The 20331-nt window shown below is 35.3% G+C and overlaps 2 protein-coding genes across 7 annotated transcripts; one reads left to right on the forward strand and one right to left on the reverse strand.

Annotated features, from left to right (window-relative positions):
• Positions 1–524: 524 nt before the first annotated feature.
• slc31a1 (solute carrier family 31 member 1) lies at positions 525–17060 on the forward strand. Of its 6 annotated transcripts, none has more exons than XM_084113671.1 (5): positions 525–691; positions 10313–10446; positions 10656–10728; positions 13484–13652; positions 14918–17060. In XM_084113671.1, the coding sequence occupies exons 2-5, from the start codon at positions 10336–10338 to the stop codon at positions 15117–15119; spliced, it is 555 nt and encodes a 184-aa protein (XP_083969797.1). In that variant the 5' UTR covers positions 525–691; positions 10313–10335; the 3' UTR covers positions 15120–17060. The 6 variants fall into 6 exon arrangements, with proteins under 6 accessions (XP_083969797.1, XP_083969794.1, XP_083969799.1 ...); XM_084113668.1 differs by having other exon boundaries at positions 530–691; positions 14888–17060; XM_084113673.1 differs by having other exon boundaries at positions 548–798.
• Positions 17061–17159: 99 nt separating this feature from the next.
• Positions 17160–20160, reverse strand: cdc26 (cell division cycle 26 homolog). Its single transcript, XM_084113675.1, has 3 exons — positions 19578–20160; positions 18969–19074; positions 17160–17540 (listed from the first exon to the last, which is right to left on the reverse strand). The coding sequence occupies exons 2-3, from the start codon at positions 19047–19049 to the stop codon at positions 17355–17357; spliced, it is 267 nt and encodes an 88-aa protein (XP_083969801.1). The 5' UTR covers positions 19050–19074; positions 19578–20160; the 3' UTR covers positions 17160–17354.
• Between the last annotated feature and the right edge of the window lie 171 nt (positions 20161–20331).

A 20331-nucleotide genomic window follows, 5' to 3' on the forward strand; every position in this document is an offset into this window, starting at 1 on the left:
GGGGAAAAAACACTTGAAAACGTAAATAAAGACCCTCATAAATCTTCGTCAACATCATGAAACATCAAACATAAATTTGCCATGTGGCAACGGAAGTACGGAAGCCACAGTGCTGTAGTGAATATGCCACAAAAGGCCCCGGAAGCTTGTATTTCTATTGAATGCGGTTGAAATCTTTTCAAAATATTTGTTTTTTAAATTCTCTTTATTTGTCATCCTTAAACCGAATGGTCAATCCATACTTGTGAATCAGTGTTGGAAAATATGGATGGAATTTTTTTTTCTGAATTATTCTTTTCATTTTATTGTATTATTAAGTTTCTTTCCCAATGTAGCAACTGAGAACAAGCTTGTAATGTTTTTGTGTGTTTTAAAATAATACGAATTGTTTAAAACATGTTAAAAAAAAAATTGTGTTTGTCTGTGTTTTTTATTTTAATTTTATTTTTATTTTATTTTACCTACTAGTAAAGAACATGCTAATAAACAAAATGTTCACTCGGAGAAGAAGGGACTTTTATTGTGGATTAGATTCAGTTTTATAGCTGACTTCACTGGAATCTCTCCTCCACTCGTCAGAAGAAACAGAGCAAAGATTAGTTAATTTACTCTTGTCCCAAAACTGATGATCAACAGTGAATATCGAAGTCACTAAAGGAACCCGTGGACAGATTCGTCGCATGTTGTCGAGGTGAGGTTCACGTGACTCTGCAGCTCTTGTGGGGTAGTTTTGCCGGTAATCTCTGTTGCTGTGACCTCTGAGAAGACATAATTCAGCTCTTTTAGTATCTACATCAGGTAATAAATCATCAAGGCAGCTGGGTTATACTATACTTTCAAAAGAGTTGTGTTTGCGGGTCATGCAGGTCATTCGTGATTATCATGCTCACTAATTTCACTTTCACAGAGTCATAAACTGATATGAAACTGCTATCCTGAAGCATAATTAACTGTGATCACTTTAGTTTTAGAGTGCCCTTGAACACCATTTAAAGCAAAAAATTAAAGGATTAACTCACCCAAAAATTAAAATAGTCATAATGTGCTGTCCATCATGTTCTTCAAATCCGTACGACTTTCTTTCTCAGCATGTCCTGTTCATTACAATTACTTTTTTTTACATATTCCAGGAAAGGGTTATTTAAAAAAAAAATATGTATATGTAACGTTACTAATATAGTATTTATTAACAATTTGAATTGTTTTATTTCATTATTATTATTTTTATTTCATTTATTTTTATTTTGTTTTCATTCTAATTTTAGTTTATTTTGTTATTTGTTTTTTTTTATTAGCTTCTTTTTTTATAGCAGTTTTAGTCATTTTAGTACTTATTTTATTTTTATTTATATATTTTTTTTAATATTTTTATTTAACTTTATTTTAGCCTTAGTTTAGTTTAGTTTATGAAAACTGTTTTTAATAGTTTTAGTTAATAATAACAACACTGTTTCAGGGTTTTTTGCAGAAAGTAGTAAATCCAAATGCAGCTTATGGTCATGTAAATGCATATAATGTTGTAAATGCATGTAATGTTCTTACATTTTTTTAAAGAGTGTGTATGTGTGTGTGAAAAAGACCGGATAAATAGTGTAACAAAAAGGTAGGGGGGAAAGCTGTTTACTGAGCTGAATGTGTAGAGGGGTTAAGAGCCCACTGCGAACACAATGCAATGTAAACATGAATGCTGCTTTTGCTTAAGCAGCTTTCGTGCAATAACTGTTTCCTGGTGTTCATGTAAACCAGTGGTTCTCAATCTTTTTTTACTTCAAGGCCCCCTGTTGTCCACAACAATATTCAAAAGCCCCATGACTTTTCCAGTTGTTTGGATGAGGATTAAAGACAAGGATTTATGAAAATATTTTTACACACAGTTAGAGCTGCGTGATTCTGGATAAATTGAGAATCACAATTTTATTTATTATAAAATAGAGATCACGACTCTCCCATGATTCTGAACAGACTACTAAACAAAATAACGTAATTTACTAGATGTTATGACATTTTAATTGCTGCAGTCTATTAAAAAACTTTCTTTTCTATTTAAAAGCTATTTAATTACTATGAATTATTATTTTTAATTATAAATAACCAATTCATATTCACTTGTTTCATTACTCAATGAATCAGCATTTCTGAACAAATATCTTTAATGAATGATTCAATGACATGCTCATGAAGACTTCACTTGTTTCATTACTGGATTTATCAGTGTTTTTTAACGAATCTCTTGACTGAATGATTTAATGACAAATACATATTTTAACAGTCACTTGTCGCCACCTACTGGTTTAACAATGTCATTTATACAGTCTTTATTTGAAGCGTCAGGTTACTTTAAAATAGTGATTTCCTCTATTTTGATCGTTACCGCAGACATCAATGCTTATAACTTAGCTATAAACTTTTATCCTAGTACTTTTGTAATAATTGGAATTATTTTAACAGAAATCTGATATTTGAAAGGTTTAATAGACATTCCGAATCATTGTCATTGATGTATAAGTTCACAAGGGGGTTGGAGTCGAGATTGCGATCTTTTAACGATTAATCATGCATTCTACTCACAATTTCTCCCCGATAAAATATTTTAGAGCTTGGCATTACTAAAAAAAAAAAAAAAATATATATATATATATATATATATATATATATATATATATATATATATATATATATTTATAACATAAAATGCTAGCGAAGCTTGTTTCCGTCACTGAAGACAAAAAACAAAACAAATATAATTGCAAATTTGTATCTTTTTCAAAAAAGTCACAATTGCGAGTTATAAAGTCAGATTTGAAAGATATAAACTCTCAATTGCTTGTTTATATCTCACAATTCTGACTTTGTCTAACAATTTAGAATTTAGCCTATATCTCACAATTCTGACATTATAACTCGCAATTACGAGTTTATATTTTGCAAAAGTGAGGGAAAAAATGCAGAATTGTGAGAGAATTTTTTTATTCTGTGGCGGAAACAAGCTTCCATAAAATGCCCAGGGGGTTATAAGATTTTATTAATGTACATTACCTTTTCAGATCTAGAAATATATCTTATATATAGATGTATAAGACTGTGGGAACCCTGAATCTTCAAAGTAAAAAGAGTTGTTGAGGGGTGAATTAAAATAAGAATTATTTTTAGCTTATTCTAATGCTTGTCTTGATTTAAATGATTTAAAAAGTGAATGGGGATTGAAGCTGTGAATTTCCAAAATTTATAAAAGCGCCATATAAGCACCGTAAAAGTAGTTCATATGACATACGGTATTGTAGCTTTTTGATAGCTTTGTTTGAGGAACAGAACGAAATTTAATCTTGACATCCAAATAGCAGCTTGCACATTCTTCTAAACTTCTCTTGTTTTCACTGGAAGGAAAAATTGTCCTTTGACATCATTGTTAGATATTCATTCTGTATATTCAGTGGCTTGAGTAATGATGAAAAACGAACAGAGAGCTGCACAACTATATAAGACTACAGTGGGGGAAAAATCAACTTACTTTCGCATGCCTTGAAACAACTTTTTTTTTTTTTTTTTTTGTAAGAGGAAGCTAGTATCAAAAGTACGGGAAGGAAGGCCACTGGATTCAGTGTGTGTGTTTATTTATAGGTTGATTGTTTTGCTGAACCAGAAAACCCAGGTATTGAAACCCGGCACCCTGGTCAGATGAGGTCCCATGCCATATTTGCTCTGCATTTTCTAGGATGTAGACGAAGTAGTATTTCTTTTAAAGCTTTAGTAATACCACACATCTATTGGGCGATATGTTCATTTAAAAAAAAAATTATAATATGACTTGTTGTGTTTGTTTGCTTGGTTTTATTGTATTTATATGATATTTTTATTTTTGTAATTACATTTTTGCCATGAAAATAGCCTTAGATGCTGACATGGCATTAAATAAAACTATCTATCATCTATTGGGCAAAATATATCTTAGGTTTGACCTCTCTTAGGAATTAGTCTTGTGTAAACAGGTGTAAAGTACTTTGATTTGGATCTGTATGTATCAGGTCAGGGTAACACAACACTATACCTCGTTGTCTGTGTGACTGTGACTCTTTCAGATAAAAGCATCTACAATTTCTCTCTTTAGACTGTCTGTGTTTCACAAACTCACTCTAGGCTGACTCCCCTGGTGTAAAGTGACTCATTTCATTGATAAAGCCAGACCTAATTGTGCGACTTTATAGTCAGCTGGCTAAAGTTGGTAATAATTTGGATACAGTATAAGCTACTGGGCTTCAAAAACACCTAGACCTTGACATTTAAACAAATATATAAATGATTTCACTCTTGTGTGATTATGATACTTATCAGGCCTATTAAAAATTCAAGCTCAAATTATGTTTTGGTTTACAAATGAACTAGCCATATTGCAATATGGTTTGAGTATTTCATCATACTGGTGTCCATGTTGGTTCCCTAAATAGAGACTAGGGCTTTTATAAAACTGAAATGTGTTAGTTTCACTCACAACTTGGTTATTCTCAAATGAATGTTTGGCATTGAAGTTTTTGTTTCATTTTGATTTTAATCTCTGGCATTAATGCTCAAACCAGTTTTCACTCTTTTCTGATGCATTTTGTTACTCTTTAGTCAGGTCTGAATCCTCTTAGGGTAAATCTCACAAAGAAATGTCCAGGTCACGTTTTTTTATAATAAATTTTTTTTTTTTGCATTTAAATTATATTTCCCCTTCTTTCTCATTACTGTAATATGAAAAGTATGAGATACAACGTTATTGATATCTTGATGTATTTTTAAATTAAAATCATAAATCAAATTAAAAAAAAAAGCTAAAATGCTATATAAATACTGTAAAATTATTTTTTAAACAATACAATAAGTGTAGCTATTACAGTAGCTGTAATGGAAATGTCACAATGCAAAAAAACACATAATAGTCCTAAAAATAGGCTCTATTTTATCAGTATCAAGTCGGGATGAAATGTATGGAGCCCCTTAAGGGACATGGTGGCAAAAATGGTGAAATGGAGCAAAAACAGACAGTTGAGAGGGTATTTATTGATGTCACTTTCCCGTACCCTCAGCTGGACTGAGTGGCAAAACGTCCTGCAACATGACTGGGTTTAATAGTGGAAACTGCCAAAACTAGAGGAAAGTAAACGATTATCTTCTTAAATTAAAGGCAGCTGGACTCAACATTGTTCCTTAAGGTGATGATACACATGCAGGGCAACTTTGCTCAAAAAGTTGCCGTGTATCATCACCTAAAGAACAAGGGGGACTTAAATATATTTTGTAGAAACTTTTAAAGCTGTTGCCGTCAGGCAGATGAAACAAACTTACTTTGTAAGGAAAACTGTGCTTGTCTAACATTATCCAAACATCCCTCTTTGTAGAACACACTCATCATGAATGTTTTTAATAAACGTTGACAAAAACTACAGTTTGACTATACAGAATATAAGATGGTAAATATTTAATTGAGTTGTCAATACAGTATATAACCTAGGGCAGGGGTGCCCAACCCTACAACGACTGTCCTGCACAGTTCATCTCCAACCCTAATCAAACACACCTGAAGCAACCAATTAAGGTCTTCAGGATCACTTAAAAAATTAAAGGCAGGTGTGTTTGATTAGGGTTGGAGATGAACTGTGCAGGACAGTCGATCGGCAGGAGCAGGGTTGGGCACCCCTGACCTAGGGTGTAAAGTTACCCCAAAATCCAACATGTCTGAACTCCAAATCCAAATTTCTCTGCCTGGATTCCAGTTGTTTCTGCGAATTGCAGCGATCCATTTGATTCACTTTTCTGTAGCTTTCAGCAGTAGAATGATAGAAAAAAAAGAAAGCTCAGATTGCTTGTTGAATCTATTTGAACATAGTCAATCGTGAAGCTCTTTCCCATTCGTTTTGTTTTGATATTGCTAAACTGTATAATTTGTAATAATAAAATTAAGAACTCAATCAAGGGATTTTTTGCCCCCATCCCTCGAATTTTTGGGGCATTTTTATGCCCCAAGCCCCCATTTATTTTTGACCCTGCTTACGATAACACAAATGTACAAAATACAAAAATTGGGGTTTTCTCTTTTGCAATTGATGTGATTTGTTTGATCAACTGTGTAATTCACAACTTCTGGCAAACCAAACAAAATCAACATTCAACATTAGACCTGTTTGCTGTTGTGAAATTTTGAAGTGCACTGTGAGTCAACTGCTGTTGAGTTGCTCTTTGTACCTCATCTTTACCTCTGCACTGAAGTTGGTATATTATAGTACTAACGCTGTTGAACACTAGTTCATGTTGCCCCCTTCACATTCATTTGCGTACTTTCCTGTTTTATGACCTGCCAATAAGAAGGTAATGGGGTCTAAACATCATAACGGTCAGTAATGATTGACCAAATCCTCGTCCTTTATTCATGCACTTAGTGTTGAAAAGGTCTTTGATATAATCACTTTTTACATATTAATGATTAAGGCATAAACAAGTTAGTATAATTACCATTGAAATGAACATATTTAACACTCAGGCAGTTTCTCATTCTCATCTCTTTCTCCATACCCCCCCCATAATTTGTCTGCTAGTTATATTTATGGAAACAAGCACATATCACTTAATTGAAGTCTTTACAGTTCAACATTGTAAAAAGCTGTTCTTTGAACGTCAATAAAGTTAAATCACTCACGTACTGTCCATAACTCAAGCACAGGTTTGCATTGCGTTGTTATTCTGACTGTTGAGGTCTTATCCTGGCCATATTTTGTGCAAAGAAATCCAAACCTAACATTTTTTGCGTTGTGACTTTAGACAAATTGTAATTATTTTCTGCTGTTATGTTATCAAGAGAAAATGTGCACAAGAAATTTGCTGTCTTTAGCCTATTTGCATTCATTTGGCGTTTTCCCATTAAAATTGTGTAATTACGTCATCCTTAAAAAAAACTAATTGTCGAACTCGTGTACCCGCCAAAAAAAACCCAAATTGATACAGTGAAAAATGTTTGGAATATAGATTTCGTCAGGCAGTTTCATTGTGTATAAAGTCCAAATAGATTTATTGCAAGCGTAAACTATACCAAGAAACTGATAGCAGTAACATATGTATGTGGACATTTAATTGTTTAAACCCTTTTACTTGACAAAGTTTTTCCAAACTAGAAGTATCGACATAGAATTGATGTTCAACGTAAAAAGATCTACGTGTGTCTATGCATGCAAAACTGTATCAGTAATTATCATGTCCATCAGCTATAAGTAAATATATTTGATGCATAACCATTTTTTTGTGCAAAAATCCAATATAGTTTTGATTTGACATTTGTCTCTACGTAATTCCCATATTTCATTCTAAAAGGTAATCCAGGGGACCTGTTACCTCAACTTAAATAAATACATTGTTGCAAGTAAAAAAAAAAAAGTAATGTTGATCATTACATTAACTTAATATTGTGTGTAATTTAAACGTACATTTCTGCGTTATTTATTTATTTATTTTTTAAAGTTGTAGTAACTTTAAGTACCTTTGGAAATTTGGCAGTTGATTTTTAGTTCCCAGCATGCTTTGCATACGACTGGATAAGGAAAATAAATGTTGAAATTAAGTGTCATTTTATTTGTATTTAGTGAAGGGAAAGACCTGTTAGTATTTGTTGCTGTTATGTTTGACATTGACATTTAAAAGAGTTTCTTTTATATTGAAGTTACCATTGTGCTAAAGAGCAGACTAAATATAAACACTATTTTGACTATACAAATTTACTTGCTGAACAAGTTACATTTATGTAACTTATGTACTTTTTAGTAAAGTATACTAAATATGTTACATGCGCTATGCTATGCTATCTGTGGCATTTATCCAAAAGATAAGATGTGATAAGATTAATTGGTTCCAGGGCTGCAACTCACGTAGTTAATTTTTTTGATTATTCAAATTTCACAAATTATTAATTGGAAGTTGGTCAAATGTAATTTTATTTGAAGTTGTTATAACTCAAAAAGATTGATGCAAAGTGTTGCATTTTTTTGTCAACATTTTTTTTTTTTTTTTTCTATTTGTCTTATAGTTTATAATAATAAATAGTTTTATGATAAATAGTTTTTGATGATTGTTGTTCAAAAATGTGGAAGATAGTCATAATACAGAATGAGTAGGTTGTGAAAACATTTTACTGGCACTATATAAGTGAGCAAGAGTGGATTAAGACAAAAGTTTTTTTTCAGGCACCAGGCTTTGTGGGTGTGGATAAAACCTTGTGATTGGATTAATGGCAGAAGAGGGAAATGAAAGGCAGATGAGAGGTCACATGACAAATGTGACCATGCACACACTATACTCCTGCTGTTCCTGAACACTATCACTATCGCGCTGCACTTAACACTGCACCTGTATGTCAGAGGATAGTAAGAAGGAAGGACTGACAGGAATCGCTTGCACATTTTTGTGGTTGCCACACAAAAAGATACTTTGATAAGGAGCAAAGGAAGCCAACTGAAAGAGTTGACAGATTTAGCTTGGGTGAGTTATTTCTTTGAAAATTCACCATTGAACATCATTTAAAAATATATATATATTTTGGTTTTGTCAGTCAAATTATTTGTACCAAAAAAATGTATGGCAGAAACAAATGAATGCAGTATTTAGTTAATATTTTGTCGTGTTTACAAGCTATCCATGGTATCTCAAACGGTAATACCATGGTACTAAATAATTTTCTATATAATATACCATGCTATTTATTCACATAGTAATTTAAAAAATAGTACTACCAAGATACATGTCCAGAAAACTATGGTTGTAGTAGTACCATGTTCTACCAAAAAATGAATACCATCTGTATAAGCCGGTCACATGATGTGTTTTACTTCTTGACAACAGTGCACATTGTCTGGCCTCTCAGCTCTGTGATTATGAAGATGGGATTCAAGCAGACATTTATTTTTTGAGTGTACTTTGTGACTTGTTTTCTCAGTTGACCTCGTTTGGTCTTTGAATCTGAGCTGAATCTGAGGGGAAATTACATTCCAGACTTGTAAAAGACTAGCCAAGTGTCTGTTTAGGCAAACAAGAACACGCTGACTAATGGTTAGTGCAGATTGTGCAGATAATCATCTTCATTAGTCTGATGTGTGTCTTGTACAGCCATCTCGGATGTGTGTTTGATCCCCGAGGCTGTCCCAAACCTTTAGGAAAGCATGTTTGCTGCTCAAATGGAAAAAGTAATTGTTTTATAGAGGCGTGTATTAGATTATCTGGACGATGTTGTCTAAGTGAATAGCCTGGGGTTGTTGGGACATTCGATTAGTGAAGGTCTTCTGTATCTGTTATTCCTTTCTCAGCATTTGATCACTTTGAATTGAAAATAACCAGGGGCTTCACTTAATACACCGTAAGTGACCCTGAGAAGTATCTTGGCGTTATATATACATATGTATGCATGTATGTACTTATGCATGTATGTATGTAGAACTGACTTTTCATGGGTTAGTTCAGCCAAAAAAGTTAGGCCATCAACTTTTGTTCATCTTTGAAAACGCAAATGAAGATATTTTTAATGAAACTTTTGAGATTTCTGACCCTAAATATAAAGATTTATGCCCCTCGTATAAAATGATTGTGCCTCCTCAGAAAACCACTCGATTGGTATGGATTACTTTTACGACGTCTCTCTGAACTTTCTGAAGCGTAAAGGTTTTAGTGGAATGGACTTTCAGTGGAGGGGCCGAAATCTCTCAGGTTTCATTAAAAAAATCTTAATTTGTGTTTCAAAGAAGAATGAAAGTCTTACGGGTTTGAACGACACAGTAAATGGTGACAGAATTTCCATTTTTGGGTGAACTATCCCTTTCATATATTCACTAAATTTCACTGATGCACTAGTTAATTAAAAGTCTCCACAAAAGTGGCTCAGAAAAGTGAAGTTAGTTCTGAGAGAAACTGCATTTTTTTGCAAATTTAGTCTGGTCTGATATGTTTTATATAATGCAATGACATTATATGCATGATATTTACAAGTGTCTAAATACATTTTACTACCTCTGCTACTGTAGGCTATTTTTGGCTGCTTATTTGAACCTGTTGATCAGGATCCTATAGATTATCCTTACGACTGTTTACATAGTATCAAGCTTTCATATATCCCTAAAGGACCAGCTGGAAAGCTACTTTCATGATCCAGGAAAACTCAGCTATAGTATGTTCTGCTCCTTGCTTTTTCATTAAGCAGAATAGTCATTTCATATACTTCACTGTTTTATTGTATTATACTTGAGAGCTGTCAGACACTTAACTTGAATCTGTAAGAATTGTTTGTGCTCTGATCTCTCCCCAGCACCTCTGTGCAGTAAGAGAAGTATGTCACATCCACACGTTCATCATGAGGACCACACCATGGCACCTGACAGCACACACTCTCATGGGGACCATATGACGCCCGACGCAGGTCATGGGCAACACATGATGATGGTGAGACTACCTGCAATTCATTAAGCCTGAGTGTCAGTATATCAGTTCACTTGATACAAATCCATCTTAGCTTTAAACAAAGATGTGATCATCATTTGAAGCTGTTGTTCAATGGAAGTAAGACTGCTTCTGCATGTTATTAGAATTGCTTTATTCATTATGGGCAAAAATAGGTTGAAAACTGATTCTTTGATTCATTATACTTTCAGCAAATGACCTTCTACTTTGGACACAAAAATGTGGAGCTGCTATTCGCTGGGCTGGTCATCAACACCCCAGGAGGTAAGACGCTCTGGGTTTTGTTTTAAAATGGGCATTATTAAACTAACATATGAATTGTTAACTACTTGTGAATATAAATTGGAATGAATATACATATGAATTGGCCCTATATTGGTCTTTCTGTTGTAATGGATTAACAACAACAAAAAAAAAAATCTGGATTCTGTGTTTTATGATTTAATACAAATGTATTATCAATGAACAGTGATAATCAAAACTTTAACAATTTATTTAATCTTTTAAAATCAATAAATTCCAATCAAATGAAATTTGAAGGATTCCTTTAATTTTTTGGCAAACAAAGTGCACTTTTCATTCAAAGAGGATGAAAAATGGTGGTATTCCTTCAAAAATAATGTTTGAGGATGTGTAGTAGACAAAACTGCACACAAAGACGCAGAACAGGTAGACTTCATATTTAAATAGCAGTCTTTCTGCGCATTAATATTCACATACACAATCTGAGACAGTCTCTTGGACTGGATTCTGTGATTCCGTCCACGTTTTCCGCATCACAGAAATCATAGGGCCCTACTAACAGGAGCAGCTTTTTAAGAAATAGTTCACATGAAAAAATAAAAATAAAAATTCTGTCATCATTTACTCACCCTCATGCTGTTCCAAACCTGTATGACTTGCGTTCTTCTGTTGATATGTCAAAATAACATATATTTTGAGAAATGTGTCATTGTTTTTTTTTTTTTTCATTCAATGTAAGTGAGTGGGCTCCAATGTTGTTTGGTTCACAATGTTCCTCAATATATCTATTTTTGTTTCTCAGCAACATAAGGGTGAGTAAATGATGACAGATTTTTATTTTTGTGTGGACTATCTTTTTCAGGGCTGATTCAGGGCAGCAATTTGCAGTGACAAAACAATAACAGTGTTATTCAGTTAAATTAGCATTTTCGTTTTGCATTTTATGCAAATGAGCATCGACTTGATGTGCCAATTGAGAGTTTAAATCAACAGTACAGTGACTTGCTGACCTCCAATGAATCACTTTCACCTTAGAGGTGACCTGCAACTAGATACTGAAACAAAAACAAAACCTGTCACTGGATATTCCTTCAGAATACTTGTGAACAATGTCATTAGATCCCCTTTTACTGTGTAACGTTACTAGTTGTACAGGTTTTACTAGACTGTACTAGTTTTATTAAGCTGATTCATCTTAAAGGGTTAGTTCACCCAAAAATGAAAATTCTGTCAGTAATTACTCACCCTCATGTTGTTCCAACCGCGTAAGACCTTCGTTCATCTTCGGAACATAAATTAAGATATTTTTGATGAAATCTGAGAGCTCAGCTGATCACTTCTCCATAGGCTGCTAGGTGACCGAAACTTGCTGGCCCAGAAAAGTTATTAAAGAGATCGTTAATATAGTCCAAGTGACTACAGTGGCTCAATCTTAAGTTTATCAAGCGACGAGAATACTTTTTGTGCGCACAAACAAACAAAAATAACGACTTTATTCCACTATTCATTTCCTTCTCTCTGGGCCTCGTAGTGTTTTTGCACAGCGCGTCTGTGTTACACGTCATCACGCATCACACACATGACCAGCGTCGGCCAATAGTGAGCCTACGTGGTGACGTGCAACACAGACGCGCTGCGCAAAAACACTACGTGAACCAACTAGAGGCCCAGAGAGAAGGAAATGAATAATGGAATAATGTCGTTATTTTTGTTTGTTTTTGTGCACAAAAAGTATTTTCGTCGCTTGATATACTTAAGATTGAGCCACTGTAGTCACTTGGACTATATTAACGATCTCTTTAATAACTTTTCTGGGCCAGCAAGTTTCGGTCACCTAGCAGCCTATGGAGGAGTGATCCAGCACTCAGATTTCATCAAAAATATCTTAATTTGTGTTCCGAAGATGAACGAAGGTCTTACGCGGTTGGAACAACATGAGGGTGAGTAATTACTGACAGAATTTTCATTTTTGGGTGAACTAACCCTTTAATTATGAGAACAAAAAAATATTTTGTAACCAGGAAGTCTAGATTACACTGGGATAGTAAGATGGAAGTAACAAACAATGTAAGGTTTCTTATATGTTAAAGGGGTCATGAACTGCATTTTTTTTTTTTATAATGTTGTCTGAGGTCTTATAATAAAACAACTTATGTTATCAAGCATTTTACACCAAAAACATCCTAATTTAGAAGTAAAAAGCTGTTTTCTATCCTGTATTGAACCCTCTCTTTCAAACACTCCATTTTGATGGGCGTTCCATAGTAAAATGAAACGAACTGTCTTACTGACGTGATCTGACTGGAACTTCAATAAAAATAAAGTTCATCCACGCTTTCTTAATGTTAGGATTAGGATAGCAATGCAATGTGTTTTTTCACAACTTGGCACTTCAAAACATCTTGTAATCAGAGGCATCTCTATCATTTTCATTTTGTTGCTTGATCTTGTGTTTGTGTCTCATATTTTCTACGACATGACATGCGTGAATTGGTGGGCGGGGCTAAAGAGGCAATGATGTAGAATTAGGTGTTGATCATCTTCCACAGAGGCGGTTTTTTATCGCGCTATGATGTAATAATATGACAAATTACGAAACTAGTCATTTCCTGAGCTTGGTTTCAATAAAAGCTGTTTTTGGACTAACGAGGAAGTTTGGAGTTCTGTAACTTACAGGATGTTTCTTATAGTACAATGACCTCTTATATGTCAAGATCAAGGACATTTGATTTCTCAATTCCTGACCACTTTAACCTTTCTCCATCCTCGTCTTTAGAGATGGTAGGTGCTTGCATCGGTGTGTTATTGCTGGCTATGCTCTACGAGGGTCTGAAGATCGGCCGTGAGGTCCTGTTGAGAAGGAATCAGGTGAACGTGCGCTACAACTCCATGCCTGTCCCAGGAGCTGATGGCACCGTTCTCATGGAGACACACAAAACAGTCGGGTCAGTGAAATGAGTACTCGTGTTTTCAGGAGGTCAATGCGTAATCAGAGCCTACTTTCACACTGCAAGCCTTAGTGCTCAATTATCATTTATTCCTCAGTTCACATTGTTGTTTTAAATGAGGCAAATATCAGATCCTAGTGTGAAAAGATCATGGATGAAAAGAAGTCACGCAGTGGCTGTCATGCGGAAGTAAACGCAGATGACATTAAAGTAAGCGATTGCACATTTATTTATAGTGTGATCTGCTGCTGAATCCAGCGAATTTATGCGCAAGCAATATAAAAAACAAAGACGAGGATACGAAAAATTGAGAGCAGAGTTGTTAAACATTTATGATACGAGCCCTCATGTTTTGCTTATGTATAGAGCTATCACTGAAATACTTCTGAGCTCTAACATCACTGTCCTTCCACTGACTACCTTTCGCAACTGTCTTGATAACTAAGGGTATGTACAATCTTTGAAGTGACTCCCATGAGCGCAGAATTGTGACGAATGTAGATCTAGAGTTCCGATATGACTGTTCAGACTGAGTTCGCATTGCAAAACATCTGACCTGAATCAGATTTAGCACCACATATTGAATTGACCTTTCCATGTGGTTTGTGCTGTTCACACTGTCATGAGAAAAACGGAGACACGTGAGCAAGAAAACGGATTTGGAGCACATTTACCTGCAGTCTGAACATAGCCAGAATGACAGTTAACTCTCTTATTGAACCTTCCTGGTCTTATTCTGAATGATTCATCAGTGCACAATAATGTTTGTCTTCATAATCTCTCGTAAAATTACAGCAGTTATCAGATTACCCTTTTCAATCTTCATTATGATACGGAACGGCCACTTTGCACATTCAACACCCTACATGTTTCACTTGAATTACATACGACATAATTAATTTTAAATGGGTCGCAAATGCAATTTAATGTTTATTAGCCAGTGCTATTGAGTTTTCTGAGGACAGGCTAGCACTTCCTTGCACCACTGTTTGAAAACCCCTGGTTTGCAGACCTCTATCTCTGAGTGAAAACACTGTTTTTAGAAGTATTTTTCTTTCATCATCGTTGTTTGAATGACGAGGTCAGTAAAAAATCAGCCTTTAGCCTGTTTACACTGATTTAATCATCCCTTGTATGTATTCATTACCACATGAGTGACCTCTAAGAGGTAAACATGCATTTTCTTGGGTTTCTTCACACTGATGACCTGACATTTGTAATCCCATAATAAGGTCAACACCTGATCCTGTTCTCTCCTCCAGCCAGAAAATGATGAGTCTCGCACACTTCATCCAGACGCTTCTTCACATCATCCAAGTGGTGGTCAGTTACTTCCTCATGCTGGTGTTCATGACGTACAACGGTTACCTGTGCATAGCGGTGGCGTTGGGCGCCGGCCTCGGCTACTTCCTGTTCAGCTGGAAGAAGGCAGTAGTGGTGGATATTACAGAACACTGTCATTAAAATCTTGGATTGAACCTCAAAAAACACCCACTGTACAATCCCAGCATGCATCACAGCAACCCTATGTGTTTAGAGAACTGTATGATTTAATAGTTCTTGGTAAATATTGGCCAAGTAGCTCTGTTCATTTTAAAGCTCTATTTTGATTTGATTTTGATACAATTTAGCCCCATATTTCATATCCCAAATGCTCATCGCCACCAATCCCGGTCATTTCCTCTGCAATGTTGAGATATGTGTGCACAGCCTGAAGGTCGCAGTCACATTCATAAACATAAAGGTCAATAGTGTAGCCATGTATGAAGCTCAGCTCACACTTTCAAACCGAGCAGCTTTTTATTGGGCAACGCTGCAAATGATTGTGACCAATGTGAACCCTTTGCGAAATCTGCGTGCAATTTACAAATCATATAAATGGCTTGATTTCGAATGCAAAAATTCCCTGTACAATGGAAAACGCGTGGTAAAATTCACCATTGTTCAGTGAATGTTTGCAGTCATTCTATTTGGAATCCAATTGATTGGGAATTTTGCACGAGGGCAAAAGATTTCCATACAGATTTCACAATGGATTCCAAGATTTTCACCCGAATTCACCACATTGGCCAACAGAAAGCCAATTGTTTTGAAAGACTTCTTTGCGAGTGGTGCTTCATGCATCACTATTCTATTGACCATAGACTTTTGCTGGTGAAATTCTACTAATGTGACTGTGCCTTAAATGTGACCACACCTTAACAGTCTACCTCCACATAGTACTGAGACTCACGGGTTACCTTGTTCATTATAATCACATCTGTTATCCACATCTCTTGATATACTTCATGTTTATGAAGGTGCTTCTGGGTGCGATAGAGCCTTATTAAACCCTTTGCCTTAAACGAGGGAACACACACACACCCAAGAGGGTGACCGTAGACTCTAAAATCCAAACTGGATCTGGACCCAATATACAAGCACCAGTGGCTGGAGGGTGTTTTTGTTTTTTTGTTTTTCGGAGGTTGTTATGGCCAAGTGTTTCACATCAATGAAACTACCGTTAATAATCAGTGACCATGGTTTAGACATAAACACTGGACTGAATGATGTTTGCACAAGAAAGAGAGGTTTTGGGACTCTGAGTTTGAAGTCGAACTTTGCTCCCTTTGGAGTGCTTTTAAGTAAATATGGGGAGATTGGTGAAAAATAAATTATATCTGATGCCAGTGTCACCGATTCATTTTATAATTTATATTTGTAACACTCAATTATGACCGTGTCCTTGATATCAATGTTTTCTAGCAATCTTTATGTAGAACCTTTTACGTTGACATCTTTTAAATAAAAACTTGTGGCACATTTGTGATGTTGAGCTAATCATGAGCTGTTAAACATATTAAGGTCATCGCTCTGATAGTTACTGGGTCCCAGAATGTGAATCTTATGTCAAAATTGATGATAGTTATGCTCCTTAACTGAAAGGGGTGTGCCTTTACATGCGGGACCCAGTTAAAGTGCCCAGACATAAAAGTGTCTGAATTGCTTGTGAAAACAAAAGGCTGGAACCGAAGGCTTTCTTACTGACAACCACATATTTAAAAGCCTGTTGAAACTTTTTTTTGTTCCTTTTTTTCCTGTTTTTTTGTTTTGTTCTATTTTAGTTAAAAGCAGAAAAAAGAAAATATTCACATCATATTTTTGCAGCAGGAGCCACTCTGTAGATTTGACTATCTGGGCTTAGTCCTATTGCTAATTTATTTTAATAACAAAATAAGTTTGCATTGTCTTAGATGGGAAACACTACAAGCTTAAAGGTATGATTAAACTGTGTTTCAGTGCTGTGACGGTGTTAACATTTCTTAGGCTGTTTACAGTTCAGTCACGTCTGTAGAGTTTGAAATATACACAGTACTGTAATCATGAAGTAAATGATGATGAATAAATATATGATTTTAAAGATAATTGTTGTGACCACCTCATTCATAAACCAACCTGTTTTTATTTTCGGCTCACTTGTGAAACGTTTGTCCTTGTCTAATAAAAGACGTGAAAAGATACCAATTTCTCCATTCAACTAGCAGACTTTATTTACTCGGAAAAATAGTCCTTTGAAATCAGTTGTCACAAACACAGTTAATCAAACCCAAAATGCATGTGCTTTCAGTCCATTTCAGGTCAGGCGAGATCAAAACAATGTGTGTTAGTGTGTTGCAGATTCTCAAGACCTTATAGTCCATTTTTCAGGTTTGCAAATTGTCAAAACTGAAGGTTTCCAAAAAGTGATGGTAATGTGTTAGGCTTTGGGTGGGGTTTGTATCCGATTCGCTCTTGGATCATCTGCTCCCTGGTTTTCCCGTCCGTGCCACCACCTGATGCACCGCTCATCTCACTGGATGTGGCCACACCAACTACATCCACCTCATCCCTCTGTTTCTTCCGGCTCTGGACAGACATGGAAAAGTAATGTGGAGATCATAAAAGCAAGATTAATCTTTACTTACACTTGACCATGCTGGTATAACCTGTTTGTTCCAGCAAGGATGGTTGGTATACGATTAAGGATCTTTTTTACTTTAATAGCTTTCAATATGCTGGCCAATATAACGTAATCTTAAACTTTTTGGATACTGGATGCCATTGTAGAAACTGACAGGCGTTTTGTTACCCATGATTGATTTATTCTGCAGCTGAAGGCTTTTTTAAATAAAAGGGTTATGAAGTAGGTTTTGGATGATCACAAAGTAATAAACACCATTTGAAAGCTACGTCCTATGTAGAATAAACCAGATTTTTCTAGTACATGATTTTAAACATTTGTCTAAAGTAGTATTCAGTTTATTTAGGCTAGAGGGGAACTGGCTCCCTTACTAAGCCTGGTTTCTCCTAATGTTTTTTTATCACCACTGTCACCTTTGGCTTGGTCAGCTGAAGTTTAAAAGACAATTCCTCGGTTTTACAGACAAATCTTAAGCCTAGTCCCAGATTAAAATGCATGTTTGAGTTGTTTTAAATGAAAATAACTTGCACTGTTTTGTCTCAAAATGAACACCAGTAATGTTTTTTTTTCTAAGGCACGTTTATAAAAGCTACTTAAATGCCGTAATAAATTATATATATATATATATATATATATATATAATTTCCTTTTCCTTTAATCCTCCCTTGTCTGGTTTATGCTACATTAAACAATGCCTGAACTTTGTATTTTGAGCACTTCTTGCGTTGTTTTTGCCTCTTCAAAATGACTCGCTTAATTTAGTCCTCATTTGTAAGTCACTTTGGACAAAGGTATCTGCTAAATGACTAAATGTAATGTAATTGAACTAAAGCCTAATCCTGGCTTAATCTGAGCCCTGTTTGTGAAACCAGGCCATTATTCAGCAATACCTCTGATTTAACTACTGACATCGGATGAGAAGAAAATTTCTACTGAATTGAGCCAGATAATGACGATTACTTTGCAACATCTACACAATTTTTGAACTGAATTGAATCAATATCTAACTGACTTCTGCTGAATAATAACACTATTGTCTTCTGTAGAGCTTCTTTACAGCTGAAAACAGATGAACGTTGACAGTTATTGAACAAAATTGAGCTGAATAAGAACACTATTGTGTTCTGTGGAGCTGAAATCGAATTTGTTTCAATTCATGAATTACATAAATACTGTTATTGTCCTGTTTATTAATGTGAAGCTGCTCTGAAACAATTGGTGTTGTACAGAGGGCTATATAAATAATTGTTGCTTGACTTTGATGTAAAACGAATTTATCTCTTGGTTGTTTTAATGTACAGTAATTTGTATAGAAAGCATACGGATACAGACAAGTCCTAATTTAAGTTACTGGATGATCATTAAGATTTTACCTCCAGCTCTTTCTTCACACTTTCAAACTCCTCCGTGTCGTCCAGCTTGAGCTCAAGGCGCGTGGGTTTCCTGCGCAGCATCTTCACATCACCGGTTTGTCGTTGCCTGGAAACATACACTGACATTGAATTATTGTGGATAAAATGTTGTGTGTTTGAGTCCTGAAAACAAACACACACACACACAATATATATATATATATATATATATATATATATATATATATATATATAGTTTAGCTATGTGCTCAACTCTTGTTGACATGTTTTGAGGAAATTACTATCACTAAGCCGATGTGTGCAATATTGACATTTGTATACATAATACATACTTGAATAAATATTGTTATTTGATGTTAAACTTCGTTGAAATTGCATATAATGTCAATTCAGTGAATCGAATTCTGCTGCAGACACATAACCATCTTGTTTAGCAGCTACATGCTAATTAGACCAATAGCTTTAAACTCTGTGTCTTATACAGCCACAAACAGCAGGATGATGAACCATGCAGACTGTTGTTAACTTTAGTGAACATGACAGATCAAATACAAACAATTCAAACTGAATGATAGGACTTTTTCACATCACACCACTAACGTTACTTACCGCAAACACACTCGCTTGATATCATAGAATGTTCAGAAGGGGATCATGGGAAATGTAGTTAAAGCGCATAACTTATAGGAGGGAAAAAAGGATAGAACTCCGTGGATGTGGGTGGGACGGGGTGTTAACACTACTAGTGTTTTATTTATTTTTTACTGTTTACATTTAGTTGAAAAGCCCATAATAAGGAATATAATGGAAGGTTCTGTGACAACTTACACCATATATAGTAATATACACGGTTATTTACGCTCATTTAATCGTCATGTGTTCACTGTGTTTCACTAAAAAGCATGAAAACTAGCCCTACAGAAAACACATCAGCGTAATGTCAAACTAGTGTGTCCACCATAGACTGTATAGTGCGGACTAGTCTCGCGTAGCCAGACCTTCAGACTGACGGCTGAAGGTCTGGACTCTATCGCAGCTTTTCTTGGCCAAGGACCGCCCAAGAGGACGTTTGACTGACATGTAACGCAACCAATCACAGTTCGCTTTGTTCCGCGTCATGTTTAGGGGCGTGGCAATATAATGTCGACGTCCCTACAATAACAGACCGGTGTGCACCTAATAAATTATTCATTCAAGAACGTTGTGCAAGTTTACTGCAACAATGGAGCCGCGAACTTCATATACTTTTTGAAAATCCAGCGTTTAATTGATCCTGGCAAGCGCTCATTGCCACAGTTGTAAACACAACGGCTTTCTTCTTCCACGAGGGGTTTTGGCATCACAGCATTTGTTTCCAGGCGGG

This window comes from Abramis brama, assembly GCF_963993115.1.
Source record: "Abramis brama genome assembly, chromosome: 5".
NCBI lineage: Eukaryota > Metazoa > Chordata > Actinopteri > Cypriniformes > Leuciscidae > Abramis > Abramis brama.

Coding starts and splice junctions, on each gene's coding strand:
- slc31a1 (XM_084113668.1), top strand. CDS start 10,336: ATGTCACATCCACACGTTCATCATGAGGACCACACCATGGCACCTGAC. Junction 10,447..10,655: donor ATGGGCAACACATGATGATG/GTGAGACTACCT, acceptor TTATACTTTCAG/CAAATGACCTTCTACTTTGG. Junction 13,653..14,887: donor GAGACACACAAAACAGTCGG/GTCAGTGAAATG, acceptor TCCCATAATAAG/GTCAACACCTGATCCTGTTC.
- cdc26 (XM_084113675.1), bottom strand. CDS start 19,049: ATGCTGCGCAGGAAACCCACGCGCCTTGAGCTCAAGCTGGACGACACG. Junction 17,541..18,968: donor GTGTGAAGAAAGAGCTGGAG/GTAAAATCTTAA, acceptor ATGTCTGTCCAG/AGCCGGAAGAAACAGAGGGA.